The sequence below is a fragment of the Oncorhynchus clarkii genome, chromosome 21 (genome assembly GCF_045791955.1).
Source record: "Oncorhynchus clarkii lewisi isolate Uvic-CL-2024 chromosome 21, UVic_Ocla_1.0, whole genome shotgun sequence".
In the NCBI taxonomy this organism is placed as follows: Eukaryota; Metazoa; Chordata; class Actinopteri; order Salmoniformes; family Salmonidae; genus Oncorhynchus; species Oncorhynchus clarkii.
Window position 1 is genome coordinate 31,859,781 of NC_092167.1, and position 19,084 is coordinate 31,878,864.

A 19,084-nucleotide genomic window follows, 5' to 3' on the forward strand; every position below is an offset into this window, starting at 1 on the left:
GGTTAAATAACAGTAGAATCTTAATAGTGAGACAGTGGTAGAAATATAGTAGAATTAATAAGCTACTTTATTTCTGTTGATTTCATCACACACACACACACACACACACAGAGAGAGAGAGACACACCTACACAGAAGAGAGTAGCAACATTATTTAAAAATCCTCCACCTTTGAGATTGAGTGGCAAAAAAACAATGAAAAATGTATGCTGAAAGTGAAAAGCAGACCTTTCTAGTAAAGGAGCCAAATTAAATAAATATATAATGACACAACAGCGTGCAGCAGAAACTAAAATGGTGTCAAAGTGTGAAAGTAATCCCATCCTTTTCAAATGCTTTTACCAAAGAGCAGGGGTGTGTGGAAGTGTGAACTCAAAAAGCTGCCATCCATCCAGCCTCCATTTCAGACACTTTCAGAAGCTGGAGGACCTTTAAGATCACCTGAGTGCTCTTAGCTCGACAACACCTTGGCAACCCAAGTATATGAAGTGCCTAAATGGCAGCCGACACAATTCCTCTGTTGTGTGAGCTAATTAAGGCGCTAGGTCTCTAGCTACAAGGAGGTCCAGAGTGCAGAATGAGAGGAAAGGTAGCTGTCCACTCTTCAAAAGAAACAGTAGAAATTATTTTCTGGTGGTATGTGTATTTTTCATTCACTGGTACTGCATGTGTGCTTTCCATTTACAAATGGCAACTGAGGCATGATGTGAATAAAATATTGTATTATTTCCACTTTGAAGTATTTATTGTTTTACACAGCTGAAGCATAGCAGGTATTAGAGTGAAGTGACCCCTACACAAAAAGAGACAAGTATTCAGAGCATCGGGACAATAATGCACCAAGAATTCCACGATAAGAGCATCAATGCAGAACCACATTCTTCTCACTCTTTGCTTTTCTCGTTGCAACACTGAATGTGAATTGAGAGAAATTCATGGATGGGTTATTTCTCACACCCAGCACAAGTAGAATATCCTACATTCTTACTGCCACAGAAAGGACTTTGCCATTGGCTTTACTACCCTTAACCTAGTGTTTCTTGATCCTGGTCTTGGTGATCCAAATGTAATTGTTTTCCCTAGCACTGCACAGCAGTTTCAAGTCATAAACTCATCACCAAGCTTGGATTATTTCAATCAGGAGTGTGCTGCTATGGCAAAAACAGAAATGCACACCCCTTTGGGTCTCCAAAACCCAAAGATTAAGGTCAAGCCTTAACCCAAGCCACTCACATTTTAGTTACTATTATTATTAAAGGCAAAGGTTCCACATATACATCAAATATGTGGACTAGCTGGGGGTACACAAGGAGAGGTTTGGGAAACACTGTGGTACAGTATCCCAAAACTAGTCATCCGTTTTCCCAACTTTCAGATGTTCTCCTGGCAGATGATCAGTTTTGATTCTCTGATATGGGAGTTCCTCTTCTCTCTGTTTTTCTGGAGCCTCCGGAGTACAGGGGTGCTGCCACTCTCTCCTGCCCAGGGAAGTGCTCCTGCTGCTGGACTGCCCGGCTGGGGTCTGGGGGAAAGACATGGTATATAAGCAATTTTTTATCAAAAAATAAATAAATCTAAAATATTGTAGGTAAGTGAAAAACATTACTACGGCTGCGTTTAGAAAGGCAGCCCAATTTAGTTTTTTTTTCTTTTGATCGATCACATCTTTTTTAACATCAGATCTTTTTCAGATTTGATCTGATTGGTCAAATGACCAAGTAGTGAAAATAAAAATCTGAATTGGACTGCTTGTCTAAACGTAGCCTGGGTAGGCTAATGATGTGTCCTCCTGGTCCCTCGTTTGTTATCATCTGCATCAATCTTTCTCTTTAACCAACTTTGACCTAAAACCATTTCAAGCCATCCACGACCAGGCCAGTCCATCTTTTAATGTAGTACCATCAATTTAATGCCCGTGGACAAAACAATAACCAGAAAGGACACTGCAACCCTTAAAAACCCAAACTGACTGACTGTCCCCCAATCCCTAAAACAAAGGATGGAGATGCTACTGCACCTTGTATTTTGGTAGGGGTTATGGCAGTGGAGGGGGCGGAGCTGAGGGTGTCCTGTCCATCCGCCATGGCCCGTCTCCTTCTCTGTAGCACCATCTGTAGCTCTGCCTCCCCCACGTTTCGGCTGAACCTATTCCGTGACCATGCCCTCCTGTGGCCTTGGTGCTTTATGGTGTCCTAGTAGAGGTAGTACAGTAGACAATCAGGATAGGTGAGGAGGAGGTTAAACCAATCAGGTCAAAGAAAAGAAGAATTCAAAAATACAGTAAACCAATCAGGGTACATTATTAATCCCGTCAACCTATTCTCTTGTAGAATTGAAAATCCTTCATTTTTAGATTTTTTGTTGTTGTTGTTGACATTCTTATTTAACCTTTATTTAACTAGGCAAGTCAGTTAAGAACAAATTCTTATTTACAATGACGGCCTACACCGGCCAAGCCCGGACGACACTGGGCCAATTGTGCGCTGCCCTATGGGACTCCCAATTCTTAACTGATCCCATCTTACCAGCATTCCTTTCAGCTCCAGCACGGCTGACTTTCTCTTCTCAATCCTCTGGTCCTGTGATTGAAATATTCATTTATTAAAAGCATTTTAATATTAAATAAATCAATAGTCTTTTATAACAATTATTATAATAAGAAAGGTATCAAAAGTGCTCACCCTCCAGGCACAGTCATCTTCTGATCCGACCTGAAATAGGAGACCAAATGTCAGATGTCTCACCACTGCAATTGTAGATAGCATGATTGATTGGTTGATTGATGATTGATTGATTGATTTATACATGCATTATCTAGCCCTACCTGTGGTCTCTGAGTGGGTCTCAGGACAATGCCTTTCTTTATCCTCTCCATCATCGCATCCACCGCTCGGGTCTTCATGTCCAAAGTAGGATCTGGCTCTGTTGGAGAAAGGGACACAACACAATGAATAGGCTACTTGAGCTGTGCTGTGTTGAACAATAGAACCAGGGTCTTAATTTCCCTCCTAAAACTGCCTTGAGTATCAAATCAAAATCAAATCAAATGTTATTGGTCACATGTGCCGAATACAACAGGTGTAGACTTTACAGTGAATTGCTTACACAGCAGTGCAGAGTTAAAAAGTATGACAAATATTTGCTAAATAAAAAAGGAAATGGTAACACAATAAAAACAATAACGAGGCTATATGCAAGTAGTACCAGTACTGAGTCAATATGCAGGGGTACGAGGTAATTGAGGTAATACAGTATGTACATGTGGGGAGAGGTAAAAGTGACTTGGCAATCAGGATATATTATAAACAGAGTAGCAGCCAAGTATGTGAAGTGTGAAAGTTTGTCTATATGTGAGTGTGTGTGTGTGGCGTCAATATGCATGTGGGTGTTCTGTGTGTTTGAGCATATGTAGTGTGTGTGTTGGAGTGTCAGTGCAGTATGTGTGAGTGGGAGCGTAGAGTCAGTGCAAGATAAAGAAATATCTTTGGCGCAGCGGTCTACTGCACTGCATCGCAGTGTTGTGGTGTCCCAACAGCCTTGGGTTCGATCCCAGGCTGTGTCACAACTGGCCGTGACCGGGAGTCCCATAGGGTGGGGCACAATTGGCCCACCGTAGTCCGAGTTAGGGGAGGGTTTAGCCGGGGGGGACATTACTTCACTTAACTCATCGCACTCTAGCAACTCCTTGTGGCGGGCCGGGTGCCTGCAGGCTGACTGCGGTCGTCAGATGAACGGTGTATACTCTGACACATTGGTGCAGCTGGCTTCCGGGTTAAGCGAGCGGGTGTTAAGAAGCGCGGCTTGGCGGGTCATGTTTCGGAGGACGCATGACTCGAGCTTCACCTCTCCCAAGCCCGTTTTTGGAGTTGGAGCGATGAGACAAGACTGTAATCACGAAATTGGGGAGAAAAAAAGGGGGTAAAATGAAAACATTACAGAGGGGGTCAATGTAAATTGTGCGGGTAGCCATTTGATTAACTGTTCAGCATTCTTATGGCTTGGGTGTAGAATCTGTTCTGGTGCCTTTTGGTCACAGACTTGGCACTCCGGTACCACTTGCTGTGTGGTAGCAGAAAGAACTCTCTATGACATTGGTGGCTGGAGTCCTTGACCATTTGTTTTACCATCCTCTGGTATAGAGGACCTGGAAGGCAGAGAGTTTGGCCCCAGTGATGTACTGGGCCGACGCACTACCCTCTGTAGCGCCTTGCAGTCAGGTGCCGAGCAGTTGCCATACCAAGCAGTGATGCAACCAGTCAAGATGCTCTCAATGGTGCAGCTGAATAACTTTTTGAGGATCTGAGGGCCCGTGACACATATTTTCAGCCTCCTGAGGAAGAAGAGGCGTTATTGTGCCCTCATCACAAATGTGTTTGGTCCATGATAGCTCCTTAGTGATGTGGACACCGAGGAACTTGAAGCTCTCGACCCACTCTACAGCCCCATCGATGTGAATGGGGCGTGTTCGGCCCTCCGTTTCCTGCAGTCCACGATAAGCTCCTTCGTCTTGCCCACGTTGATAGAGAGGTTGTTGCCCTGGCACCACACTGCCAGGTCTCTGACCTCCTCCTTATAGGCTGTCTTATTGTCATCAGTGATCAGGCCTACCACCGTTGTGTTGTCGGCAAACTTAATGATGGTGTTGGAGTCGTGCACGGCCATGCAGTCGTGGGTGAACAGAGAGTACAGGAGGGGACTGAGCACGCACCCCTGAGGGGTCCCCGTGTTGAGGGTCAGCATGGCGAATGTGTTGTTGCCTACCTTCACCACCTGGGGTCGGTCTGTCAGGAAGGATCCAGTTGCAGAGGGAGGTGTTCAGTGCCAGGGTCCTTAGCTTAGTGATGAGCTTGGTGGGTACTATGGTGTTGAATGCTGCACTGTAGTCAATGAACAGCATTCTCACGTAGGTGTTCCTTTTGTTCAGGTGGGAAAGGGCAGTGTGGAGTACAATAGAGGTTGCGTCATCTGTGGATCTGTTTGGACATTATGCAAATTGGAGTGGGTCCAGGGTTTCTGGGATGATGGTGTTGATGTGAGTTATGTCCAGCCTTTCAAAGCATTTCGTGGCTACAGATGTGAGTGCTATGGGGCAGTAGTTATTTAGACAGGTTACCTTGGTGTTCTTAGGGACAGGGACAATGGTGGTTTGCTTGAAACATGTAGTTATTACAGACTGGATCAGAGAGAGGTTGAAAATATCAGTGAAGACACTAGCTGGTCAGCACATTCTCTGTGTATGGATCTTGGTTATATATCTGGCCCTGCGACCTTGTGAATGTGATCCCTGCACAGCCGCATAGAGATTCTAGATAATGTTTCTAACCTCTCTGGATTACAACCAAACGATGATCAGTGTACCATATTACGTATTGGATCGCATAAAAATACAACTTTTACATTATTGTGTAGTTTTTTTACCAATAAAATGGTCTGACGGTGAAGTGGACAGACTCGGTATTCAGATCCCTAAAAAAATCAAGGAACTTACTACAACCAATTTTAACAGAAAGTTGAAGAAAGTTTAGTGCTTTCATAATAAAATTATTAATTATGAAAGCACTAAACCTCTCACTAAAAACATCAGTCATACATATCCAAGCTGTATCACAACTGTCTGTAATTGGGAGTCCCATAGGGCGGCGCACAATTGGCCCAGCGTTGTCCTGGTTCGGCCGGTGTTGGCCGTCATTGTAAATAAGAATTTGTTCTTAACTGACTTGCCAAGTTAAATAAACGTTAAAAATAAATAAATAATTAAAAATACAAAAATTATACTTAAACCTGAACTGGTTCTCCAGTAGAGTAAGCATTGCTCACCCCTTGTTCAAAAATGTCCTACTTTGCATTTATCCAGATTACAACCTCTCACTTTCAGTTAATTGAAAATGGAACAAGTCATACAAAGCTGGTTACAATTCCAGTTTCATCCTCCAGAAAAGACAGAACAAATATTACAACAAATAATATGGTTAAATTCAAATATAATAATTTATAAAACAATAAAACATTATTTATAAGGAAAAATAAAAAATAAAAAAAGGAAATATCTTTGTAATGATATTATGAATAAGAAAGGTAGAGTTATGTCACATGTGCAGTTAACAAACATATATGAAAATGTTTGCTCTATCCAAAATTACAACCAACTGATTGCAGCATTACCGCAAAAATGGAGGAGCCAAGTGGACGGGAGAGAAGGTAGGGAACTTGTTTGTCTGCCCTTTATTAAAGACCAAAATTTGCCCCAATTTTTTTTATGTATCTAAAAACATATATGCCAGTTTTACTTGCAGACCAAAATGTTGACTGCGGTGCCATACAGGTTGCAAAATAGTTGGGAAGAGATTTTCAACCGTGCACATGGTTTATGAACTAATACGCAAAACAACGCTTGATTGAAAATGTAGTTTTTCATTTTAAATGATTATACAATATTCTTGCCACAAACAGAATGTTATGGGGCATACAACCAACTTAGCTCTGCAAATGTTGCTATGAAGAGACAGAATCAGTAGATATCTGGCCACAGGTTCAGGAATGGCTGAAAAATCGAATCATTTACCTAAAATCACCCAACAAATAGCACTCAACAATATAATCATATTTTTAGTATCTTTAACTTACAATCTGTAGATACTATGTGTTTACACAGGTTTGAAATTGATGTGAAATCTAAAGAGGCCGGTTTACGGAGATAGGTGGGATGGACTGTGAGTAGCTGAGTGGTGCGTTTTAAAAGCTCATGTTCTATAATAGTTAGGACTGAAAAAACTATGTATCATGAATAAGTACTATCTATCTAGATGCAATGTACAGTATATAGAAATGTCAAATTACTTTATCCTTGCTATGTAATGTCATGACTGTCCTGTGAGGATCAGAATGGGTCAGGTCAGACGGACGAGATTGTGACAGTAACCAGGCCTCTCTCTCTCCCACAGAGGGGAAATGGGGAGCTGCTGGATCGTCAACCGTTCACACTCGGTCGTAAATTACAAGAGAGGGAGACTCTCTCTCTTGTTCTTTAGTATTAACCAAAGGAATGTCTTTGTTCACAGACAGTTTTGCCCGCCCAAAACATCCAAAAAGTGATAATGGAACAATATTTCTAACATAACAATGTGGGAAATGGTCAGTGGGGAACTATGGAAAACGCCATATTGTTTTTCATTTTGTAATGTTATTACATTTTCATCCAATATGTTGTGAACACATATGAAAGTGATGAAGGTATTTGTGTTAATAAGATTGGAATGTGATTTTAGTTTTCTAATGAGATAATAGTTTTTGATATTCTTTGCACATTAAGTAGCCACGCCCCGAGTGCGGTCAGACAGCTTGTCAGAATGACGGAACGCCCCTTTTTACTAAGAGTGCATAAAGGCTTGAAAGAGAATCAACCTTTAGACCAGGAAACTTGAGGTGGAGAGCTGCACGTTTGGAATGGTTGACTCTTTGAATCTCAACACGAGGTGAAGAAATGAACTCACCTTCCTTTGGACCAGAGAGACGAAGAGTTGCAGCTCATGTCCATCGTGGTCCGAATCCTGAATACCAACACGAGGAGGAAGAGTCGAGAAGCTCACCTCAGACAATCACTGGTACAGCTGAATAGCTCTCTTAAGGCAAATATCGAGAAAAGCTCATCTAAGTGAGACTATCCTACTACGTTCATCACCAATGGGAACTGTCGACATGGCTGGTTATCGTCCAGAGTGAACAACAGTAGAAAACGGGAAAGGGGAGGGGAGATCCCTTTTGGACAATCAGAGCCATATAGCTGGAACAACTTTCAGAGAAGGTTTGGTTCCGACGAGATAAACGACGAACAAAGGCATTTCACACGTAAATACATTCATAATTTCTTATTCCAAATGGGCGGTGGTTCGTGTGCAAGATATATGATTAATGTGAAGACAGTCCTTGACTGTACAATAAGTGTCCTTTTTCTCTCTCTCCCCCCTCTCCATCTATGTTGTAACAAGCTTTCATATCTTGTCAGTCCACTAGGGACCTTTGTCTCATGTAAGTGTGTGTGTGTATTCTGTTATTATTTAGTTAGCTAGTAAATAAATGATTAAACCACTTTGTGTAGTACTGAATAATGCGCAAGTCTGGGGTTTTTGCAGATCCAAGAAGGTTACGATCGTTCAGAATGAGTATTTGATAAGAGGTAATGATTAATAAGATGGCTGTTTATTAACATTATAGGTAAAGACCTTATAGAGTTTAATTTGGAAGATGGTAACTCTCTAAACAACTTCTTCCGTGGTGCCCCAAATCTTAATTACTTAATTGTTACATGATTAATTTAATGGGGTAACAATTAAACATAGTTAGTGGATTAAATAAATAACAGTCGTCAGATTAATGAATGTAAAGTCACGACAGTAACTACTGCATCTACAAAAAACAAGTGCCATGTATGTAAAATGCGTGTAGAATGTACATGTAACAACAAAAGAAAAAGCTATATTAACAAAGTTTATTTTTGTCCTCCGAAGAGGGTAGAAATGCGTAATAATAACATGGTAAGAACACTCACTATTCTTATCAATGTTGTTGGCTGACTCCTTCCTCTTGTTGCGAAGGACAACTAAGGGACTGAAGAGAGGAAGAAGAGAAAGTGTTGCAAAAGTTGTTTGTTTAATCAAATTAACTAAATTATTTAATCAAATGTACCTATGGGTATTACCATCACCTTGCTATGTATCAAAGGTCAACAAGTTTTCATTTTCAATGTAAGTTCAAGTTGTTTGAAATAGGATACCTCTACCAGCTAATATCGTGGTTATGTATTTATAGTATATAGAATACCTACTCAACAGCAGTACTGGAGGACGGTGGGGGCAGGGGTGGTGGAGGAGGAGGAGGTAGTGCAGGGGTTGAGTTGTCCTTTTCTGAAACCAGGTCTTTCTCTGCGTCTTTCAGCCTATCCTCAAGCTGTTTCACTAAAACGAAGAGAAAGTACCACCAACCACAAGTGTGTCATATTTGAATAACGTAAAATAGCATTTGTTTGAATATTGAAAATGGGGCAAAGAGAAATTCAACTGCTCACTGTGACCAAACTTCATCTGTAAATGTACCTTCCCCCTGAAGCTGGGTGACAGTGTTCTGAGCCTCCCTGAGCTGGGTGTCCATGGTCCTCCTCTCCTCCTCACTGCTCTCCAGTTGGCCTCTGACACATTGCAGCTCAGACAGAACACTGCTCTCTTCCAGAGCACACTCTGTCGGTTCCACCTTTGATAGTCATGTACAGCGACATGTATTAGACTTACTGACTATTTTTGAGGTTTTGTTGTACTTTTACCCCTTTTTCTCCGCAATTGGTAGTTACAGTTTTGTCCCATCGCTGCAACTCCCCTACGGACTCGGGAGAGGTGAAAGTATGGTGGAAATTACAAGATTATGTTATAATGCTGTTATTGCATCAAGTGGTTGTTTTATGCAACAGAATAAGCGGTTGTTAGAACGCTCATCTATGCGTGTTCTACTGAGGATGGGCCTCTGGAAGATTTACAATGTCTTTGCGGATACCACATTCCAGAGCATGAGTTAATGTTTCTGTTCTATATGGTACCAGGGAGAGATGGCTCCAGTATGGAGTTGGGGGGCCAGACACTGGTCTCTACACAATGAGTTCTCGTGTTTTTACAGCAGAGACTGTCTGCTGTGAATTATAAGTATCTTTCATACAAATCTAAACCTTGTGACCCATTCCATACATCTGTTGCGTGTCATATAGACTGAAGGAGGATGGACTTTGCTATAAAATGCTGTGGCTCAAACCAGCTCTTTGAGTTCTCATTGATCACCTCCAGGGGTGATTACCAACCAGCTCCATTACTGCAGTAATTAAATAATGAAGATTGTTTTGAAGAAATCTTAAAAGTCGCTTCTTTTGATTACAATAATTCCACCACAAAGGTCAAGAGCCATGCGTCCTCTGAAACACGACTCTGCCAAGCCGCACTGCTCGATTAACCTGGAAGCCAGCCGCACTAATTTGTCAGAGGAAACACTGTTTAGCTGGCAACTGAAGTCAGCTTGTAGGCGCCTGGCCCACCATAAAGAGTCGCTAGAGCGCAATGGCACAAGGAAATCCCACCCCTAACCCAGACAATGCTGGGCCAATAGTGCGCCACCTCATGGGTCTCCCAGTCACAGCCGGCTAGGATCGAACCCGAGTCTGTAGTGACGCCTCAAGCACTTTGATGCAGTGCCTTAGACCGCTGTGCCACTCGGGAGACCTAGACCTATACATTTAAATGTAACCTATTCAGATCCATTGCTCAGGTATTATACGCCAACAAATATACTGTAGTTTCTTTTTTTACCCCCTTTTTGTGATTACAATCTTGTCTCATCGATGCAACCTCCCAACAGGCTCGGCAGAGGCAAAGGTCGAGTCATGAGTCCCCCAAAACATGGCTTAACCCGGAAGCCAGCCACATCAATGTGTCAGAGGAAACACCGTTCAACTGATGACTGAAGTCAGCCTGCGGGCGCAAGGAGTCGCTAGAGCGCAATGAGCCAAGTAAAGCCCCCCCCAGCCAAACCCGGATGACTCTGGGCCAATTGTGCGCCGCCTTATGGGACTCACGGTCACGGCCGGTTGTGATCGAACCCCAGGCTGTAGTGACACTACAATGCAGTGCCTTAGACCACTGTGCCACTCAGGAGGCCTAATATACTGTAGTTTCAAAGAGACTCGAACATTGTCTCTCACACACACACACACACACACACACACACACACACACACACACACACAAACCCCATCTACCTGGTTTCGGTAGTAGCGTTGTATCTCCTGTAGGGTACTGCTGATGTGGGCCACCTGTTCCAGAGCATGTTGGAGCTGGAGACTGGTCTCTGAACTCTGCTGCTGCACCATGCTCTGTCTCTGGGTCTCCTTCTGCTTCACCAACACCTGCCAGTCAGTCAATCAATCCATCAATCATGAATCAATCAATTGTCAATCATTCATTTGCTTTTTCATATTCTGTTTTGGATGTGCAAGAGTTATGACCAGCATACAGTCATCAGAGGTATGACTAGTGGAAAGGGGTGGTATGAAGTCAAATTAAATGAATATGGAATCCCATATAGAATGATGCCAAATTCCCTTCCAGCAGCATAGATAAAGCTGTAATGTGAAGCTGTAAATGGTCAAATGATAGTGAAACTAGGTTTAACAAAACCGTTACAGTCAGAGACAGTGAGTTTAGGAATTGAAAGTTCGTGAGTCACTTTCACTTTTGGCTCCCACGAGGTCGAACACAGTGAAGGTGTCGCGACAGCAGTCATCTGTGTGTTTGACTACACATCATCATTACAGTTAACAAAACAACCAGTCCCATATTTACTCCCAATTACCCTGGTGTAAGCACTCTAAAGTCCCTATAGCACAAGGCTACTTTCACACAGCTAGGGACCAAGTAGGGAGTGCTGTTTGACAAGGGAAAGGGGCTGCTGGTTTCCACACAATATGCACGCACGCATGCACAGACACACACACACACATGCTTAGCTAAGTTATTTCCTATTTGAGGCCCACATCATTATTATGCAGCACGACACATGCGGAGAGAGAAGACCTATGAATGGGGAGTGTGTTTTCAAAACATGTGAAAGTAGACAAATAGAGGCTTCATACACACACACACACACACACACACACACCATCAAACAAATAATGCTTCGCATTGCATTAAGAGTAAAGGGGGCTGAGTTGTGTGGTTGTCTCAGAACAGTAGGGGTCCTTTTCACAGGTAAGGATCCCTGCGAGGCGTCCCATTATGTGCCTGTCTGGCAAATAGCGAACAGCGTGCACAAAGGCGACAATTGCCAGCATTCAATGTAAAGTGTCAAGCTAAAGGCGGGGTTGTGTTTAAAGCTATAGTCCCCGTTCTCAAACTGCCGCCGTGATGGGTGCTCATTATAAAGCGGGGGGGGGGGGGGGGGGCTCCAAGAGGGGAGACTACTTTTGTTGTCCTCTTAGACGCCCGTAAAAAAATAGAAGGAAAAGATAGCCACCTTTGTTTACAACAGGGCCAGCTGGGGAAACGTGAGCTGTGTGTGTGTGTGTGTGTGTGTATATGTGTGTTTACAAAGTGACCAGCCTCCCTGTGTCCCTTCCTTCTCACACCTCTTTGTATTTGTTTGGCTAATTTGTCCTCTTTAATGAATACAGAATGAATGGGTGTATCTACCCCACCTCCCTCCCCGCGCGCCCCACAATATGCCCCCTGTCTGAATGAGGAAGTGAGTGTCTGAATGAGGAAGTGAGGAATTAGCCATGCCCTCCCTCTGTCCAATGCTCCTCCATTCACTAGGACTGCCCCCGGGGCCCTGGTTTAGGCCACTGCTGCTCTTTGTCTTCCTATGGCATGCCACCTATAGGAGTGTGAGATGGGTGCAAACTGGCACGCACACACACACACACTGAGAAAACAGAAACACATGCGCATGTACACAAAACGCACAGAAATGAAATACACAAACGGAAACACATACGCATGTACACAAAACGCACAGAAATGAAATACACAAACGGAAACACAGGGTTGTGTACCTGGTGAGCGAAGACCTCGGCGTGCTGTCTGAGACCCTGTTCCAGGTCCAGTTTCTGACTGATCTCTGTGAACTCCTCTGTCACTAGCTGGGATACTACGGACCCACATACACATAAAACATTGAATGTGACCTTGGTATGAGGTGAATGGAGCGTATATCATCAGGAACACTGATATGTGTCTGAGTGGGGTCTCACCTCTCTTCATCTTATTCATGTTCTTGTTCTGCTTGGACAGTTTCTTCAGTATGGCCTCTTTCTCCCCAATCTCTAGGGCCAACTGAGTGGCACATGTAGAAGAGTGGGAAACAATAAAAACTTATAAAGTTTTACTTAGTACACACACACACACACACACACACACACACACACACACAGCTATCTACCTGTTCTTCGAGCTGGCTCTGCTCTCTCTTCAGTGAATCGACCTGCTCACACAACTGCATCTTCTCCCCCAGCAGCTGTTCCACTGAGGCCTGCAGCTCTGACCATGATGGAGTGAGAGAGAGGGTGGGTGGGGGAGAGAGAGCGAGAAAGGGGGAGAGAGAGGAGGAGAAGGAGAGAGAAAGTGAAATGTGAGAGAGGAAGATAAGCAGGTATCTTATATCTCTTTACATTTTCTTGGTCGGTCGGGTAAAAGTACAAAAAACAATCCTCTCAAATCTCAATTATATTTCCTTGTCATACTGGTATCTCTCACTCATGTTCATACATTATACAGTATGTGTTCGGGATGGTAGTTGTTGTGTATGGTGGATCTCAGAATGTCTCTATACCTCTGATCTGTGCCTGTCCTTGCAGCACAGCCTCCTCACCGCTGTCGCCATCGGGGTTGGGGTCGACCCCCTGGTCAGACTCCAGGTCAAAGGTCATGGTGGCCATGTATTCAGGAAGCTTAGGGAGGAGTGGCAGCAGAGCTTGGCTCCTCCTCTTCAGAACCTTGTTCTCTTTTGTCACCTTTGTGTTCAAGGAGAAAGATATCTGTTAAGAGCAGTGTTATTTATTCCACAGGGCGTGCAGGCTTTTATTCCCGCCTAGTAGTGATTCAACTTATGAACTAATCATTGAGCCCTTAATCATTAGCTGACTTGTCTGTGTTAGTACTGGGCTGGCACAAAACTTGCACACCCAAGTGGGACACTGATTGGTTCAGTGGATGACATCACTGAGACATTCTTTGGAGTTCCAACGCTGTCGCATGACGAACTACAGTAACCACAATACACCCCACCTTGACAGCGAGGGCCTCTGCACTCTCCCTGCAGGAGCGTTCAATCTGGAACTGCATCTCTAGAACATCCATCTCCTTCAACAGCTGAGAGGATACTGAGGAGAGAGGGGGAGAGAGACAATGGGAGTGTGGAGAGAGAGAGAGAGAGAGAGAGAGAAAGAGAGAGAGAGAGAGAGAGAAAGCTGGTATTAGGCTGCTGGATGAATAGACTCCTACAATGTGTGCGCATTTATTCTCATTATGGAAGCTTCATTGGAAAGCTGAGCTCCCACCATGTAATCAAGGATGTTGACTGGTGCAGCTCACCTTCCTCCATCTCAGACAGCTTCTGACTGGCCTCATCCCTCTGCTTTTCCAGAATCTCACACTACAGGACAGATCAAACAAACAGACACATGAACAGAGAAATCAGTCACATCTTACTTACTTTTTATTGCATAAATAGAGGAACACTGGGGCATCACAGATGCTATTGAAGATACCTGAATATCTCCTTCATCTTCAGAGGAGCAACTGCTTTCTCCACTCGAAGCTGAGAAAATGGAGAAAAAATTATTCCAGAACAGAAACAAAATGTTCAGTTATTACAGCTCTGAATCATGAATAAGTGGTCAATAAATGAGGAAGAACGACATTCGAAACCAAATGAGTCAGGTTTTCACTACAGATGTTGGATCTTAATTTGAGCCAGTTTGCTACAGCAGTAAAAATAATTCTGCAGCAACAGGAAATGTGAATTATTATGTGGATTAAAATGAATGGACATTTTAGTATGGCATGATGCAGTTTTCATATGGGAAAATCAAGTCTGAAATTTCAAAGTGGGAAATTACATACGCCAGAAGCCTTTTTAAACCTCAAATACACTACAAGTTTAACATCTCCTGCATTTCAGGAAAGTTCTCCTGCAAAGGGTGATCAAATTAAGATTTTTTTTACTTCTGCAGCACTTTACAGGCCCTAAAAGAGGAAGCTCCACCTTCTGTGAGAATTACAGGAAGAGATTCCGGAAGTCTCACTTGAACAGGGATCTGAACCATGCCTTTCCCATAACCACCCAGGATTATAACTAATGGAAGCATTATTAACACATATCCTACCAAAAAGGTTAACATGCTACTTTTATGCAAAACATTGAAATGGAACATAGGCTATACAGTAGTTTATGGGACTGGCCTGCGCATTAGCCATATACAGTACCTGCAATAATGGGTAGGCTTTGTCGTCATCAAGCAAAGCTTTACACGAGGTTAGGGATATCAGAAATATTTCCATAATTCACATGAAATATCAGATAGTCACTTAAGTGTTTGTCTAAATAAGTCCATGACACCTTTCTCACTACCACATTAATTTACCCTCAAATGCAGACCTAATTTCAAACAACAAAAGCTGTAAGTAAGGAATGGAATTTGGACCGGTTGATATACCAGTTTAATAATACCCCTGAATCGTTGACAGTCTCACCTGCAGCAGTGCTGTTTTCCCCTTGGAACGACATGATTACCCAGCTAGCCTCCGGTTCTTTCACCTCTGGTTCTATTGCCTGTGGTTCTATAGTCTTTGGTTCTATAGCATATGGCTCTATAGCCTCTGGTTCTAGCCTAAGGTTCTATAGACTCTGGTTCTATAGCCTCTGGTTCTGTAGCCTCTGGTTCTACAGCCTCTGGTTCTATAGCCTCTGGTTCTATAGATTATGGCTCTATAGCCTCTGGTTCTCTGACTCCCTGACAACAGTCTCCTTGTTCTGTTCTGACTCAGGATCTTACTCTGCCTTTGACCAGCACACACATTCCCACAAACACACACACCCCCAGTGTGTAGGAAAGGGAACCGAAAGTCTTGACTTGAAGTGATACAAGACGGGGAGTTGTTCAAACATACTCATACCAGTAGTGAAAAAACTATAATTGTGCATATTTTAGTCATTTAGCACAGGGTTTCCCAAACTCCGTCCAGGGGCCCCCCTCCTGAATGTAAGTTTTTGTTTTTTTCCCTAGCGCTACGCAACTGATTCAAATAACCAACTCATCATCAAGTTTTGATTATTTGAATCACCTTTGTAGTATTAGGGCAAAACCCAGACCAAGAAACCCTTATTTAGCAGACACTCTTATCCAAAGCGACTTAAAGTGGTGAGTGCATCCATCCCCCCCCCCCCCCCCCCCTCTTCTGGTTCCCCATGAAGGTCAAACCCACAACCTCGGTGTTGCGAGGACCATGCTCTATCAACTGAGCCACACAGGTCCACATTTTAAGGTTAGGACCACTACATTGAATTCTTCCATCCTAACATTGTCATCGATGACATCTCTGCATGTCCTTAAAAGATCACCTTCTTCCACTAAACACCTGAAGTATCCCCAGCCTCAGTAAGAAATTGTGCACTCCAGTTGACATCTCTAACGGGGACACGGTCTTTGTAAATCTACAGTAAAATCAAAGTGTGTCTGTCAAGAGAAACCATTCCTGGTATCTTCATATTACAGTAGAGGAACATATTGTGTGCGAACCAAATGGCACCTTATTCCCTATGTAGTGCACTACTTTTGAACTTGACCCATTGGGCTTTGGTCAAAAGTAGTCCACTAGATATGGGATAGGGTGCTATTTGGGACACAACCCTTGACCTCTGTTTGCAGTCTTAACAGAGATCTGCCATTAAAAACTTTTAAAAACCATCTTGGAAATGACATGGCATAGATTGGGAAGAGGAACCCTCAATTATTCACACACACACACACACACACACACACACACACACACACACACACACACACACACACACACACACACACACACACCAATTACTCAGACTATTCTCCCCCATGTTATTTATTCATAATCCCTAGAGTGGATATTGTTGTTTTTAGCATTATTGTTGTTTTTAGCAGCACACAACTTCACAGGGACCAGGCTATCTGGTAAGGGCAGAGACCTCAGTTCCAGCCCTGATGTTCGGATTAATAATAAAACAACGTGTAATAAATACCAGCATTGTGAAGGGAAAGACTGAATTCAGCAACAATCAACCCAAAAAGAACAGTACTGACTCTGTCATACTTTTCAGCAGTAGAATGATTTTCCAGTACTGATAGACTGACCCATGGCGCTACTTTAAAACTGGTTGGATGGTCTCATTCGCCATCCTGAGAGATTGGGTGTGGTGGGACGCTGCAGCACTTAGCCTATGTTCTCTCCGGGAGAGTTTTTATTGTGAGGTTTTTGTGAGAATGGATTGCAGTGGCTTGGGTAGCGTAGCTGCATTGCAACCATCTCTTACACTACAAACCATTGTAAATGTGCCAAAATGTTTTGTTTTTTTAACACATAGGTTTCTAGATCAATAACAAACATTTATGGTTTTGATAAATGTGATTTTGATCACGATGCCCCCCTCCCCCCCAGGCTTGTAGATCTGTCTGTCACCGTGGATACGTGGCCCCCAGGCTTGTAGATCTGTCTGTCACCGTGGATACGTGGCACTTTGTTACATCAATTACAGAAGGGTGATAAAGGTGACATTGTCACATAATATCATGGCTGTCTGTTGGCATTAGCAGGGGACATTATCCCAGGGAAAGACTTGTGGAGCACTACTGGGCGCATAAACAAATATGTGGAACAAATAGGTGGAGAGAGCATAGTGAGGTGTAGGCCTGACCTTAGTTGACCTGCTAGTTATTAAAAACTGTTATATGTTTTTCCTGAATCACTAATGAGTTGGTAACGTTTAACACAAAGAAAGGCTAGCACAGTTGAATACAGTCACAAAGTCACTATTAGCCTACCCCCCCCCCCCCCCATACACATTGTCAATCGAAAGAATCTGACCCACCCACCGTTCTTTTTCGCTCCTATTTGTACGTTTTGTAATCGTTGTAAAGACTGATTCCATGCATTAGAGCATTACCTATCTTTTATCAAAGCAAACCATTGTGACACATTCGATTCATTATTTTAAAGCCATAACCATCATGGAATTCATTGAATAAAATGTTATCGCTTTGGATGGATCACAAGGTGATCAGAACTATTCATGGTTCTACACCTTTGTGGTTGATAAAAGGCATGCCATTATAACAATTGTTAGAGGTTGTCCATGGCCAATTTCTAGAAGTTCCATAAAAAAATTTAGTTTTACAATTAGGCTGTTCGACCAACTCATCTAATATTTTTGCATACAAAATAAGACTATTTACATTGATTGCTGCAAAATAAATATACACGTTGTTGCGGTTTTCAGATGTTTTTTGTTAGTTGTATAACTATTTATTTATACATCTTTGTTTATTGAAACATGGAGTATATATATATATATATATAACTGACTTGCCTAGTTAAATAAAGGTAAAATAAAAATATATATATGAAAATACTTTTTTGCATCAATATGTTCAAATAAACGAATTATAAGATTAATAACTATACAAACATTTATTCAGACCGTGCAACGATCGTCTTCGGGAGAAAGAGAGGAGGACCAAAGCGCAGCGTGGTAAGTGTTCATGATGATTTTTAATAGAAACGAACTGAACACTGAAATACAAAACAATAAACGATGTGAACAAAACGAAAACCGACACAGTACCGTGTGGCCAACACACTCACACGGAAACAAACACCCAATAACCAAAAGTGAAACCCAGGCTACCTAAGTATGATTCTCAATCAGAGACAACTAACGACACCTGCCTCTGATTGAGAACCATACTAGGCCGAACACAAAAACCAACATAGAAAAACAAACAGACTGCCCACCCCAACTCACGCCCTGACCATACTAAAACAAATAATAAAATAACAGAACTATGGTCAGAACGTGACAGACAGCCTGGTGAAGATATTGGCCTACACCAATTATTGCAATAGTTATTGCACAAGACAAAATATGAATTAATTATAATTCTGAACTTGATTGATTTCTCATCTTTATGTTGATTATGTAACACGAATAAATGTTGCGCAATGAAACAAATAGAGGTTAAGAAATACGAGAAATTAGCTTTATCATTCTATCTCTTTTCTCAGAATTTGCGCAAAAGTAATTGTCAGAAGTGGGATTCGAACCCACGCCTCCAGGGGAGACTGCGACCTGAACGCAGCGCCTTAGACCGCTCGGCCATCCTGACACACCGATCTCTTCAAAATGTTGCAAACATGATTGCTTTTGATCAGCACGTGTTTTAACACTGGGTTTGTTCATCCTTTTGAGAGTCTGAACATTGGCATTATGTTATCAAAACATATGTTAGCGACTGTCTCTGCTAGAA

The 19,084-nt window shown here is 42.6% G+C and overlaps 1 protein-coding gene and 1 non-coding gene across 2 annotated transcripts; both read right to left on the reverse strand.

Annotated features, from left to right (window-relative positions):
* Positions 1 to 243: 243 nt before the first annotated feature.
* Positions 244 to 15,524, reverse strand: LOC139378893 (shootin-1-like). The gene is made up of 17 exons (XM_071121481.1): positions 15,279 to 15,524; positions 14,294 to 14,343; positions 14,118 to 14,178; positions 13,812 to 13,906; positions 13,357 to 13,537; positions 12,967 to 13,064; positions 12,779 to 12,860; positions 12,581 to 12,675; positions 10,790 to 10,936; positions 9,090 to 9,243; positions 8,822 to 8,951; positions 8,546 to 8,604; positions 2,825 to 2,922; positions 2,682 to 2,711; positions 2,526 to 2,579; positions 2,018 to 2,192; positions 244 to 1,523 (listed from the first exon to the last, which is right to left on the reverse strand). The coding sequence occupies exons 1-17, from the start codon at positions 15,310 to 15,312 to the stop codon at positions 1,372 to 1,374; spliced, it is 1,695 nt and encodes a 564-aa protein (XP_070977582.1). The 5' UTR covers positions 15,313 to 15,524; the 3' UTR covers positions 244 to 1,371.
* A 3,336-nt stretch (positions 15,525 to 18,860) lies between these two features.
* On the reverse strand, positions 18,861 to 18,943 carry trnal-cag (transfer RNA leucine (anticodon CAG)). The gene has a single exon. It is a non-coding gene; the product is annotated as a tRNA-Leu (tRNA).
* Between the last annotated feature and the right edge of the window lie 141 nt (positions 18,944 to 19,084).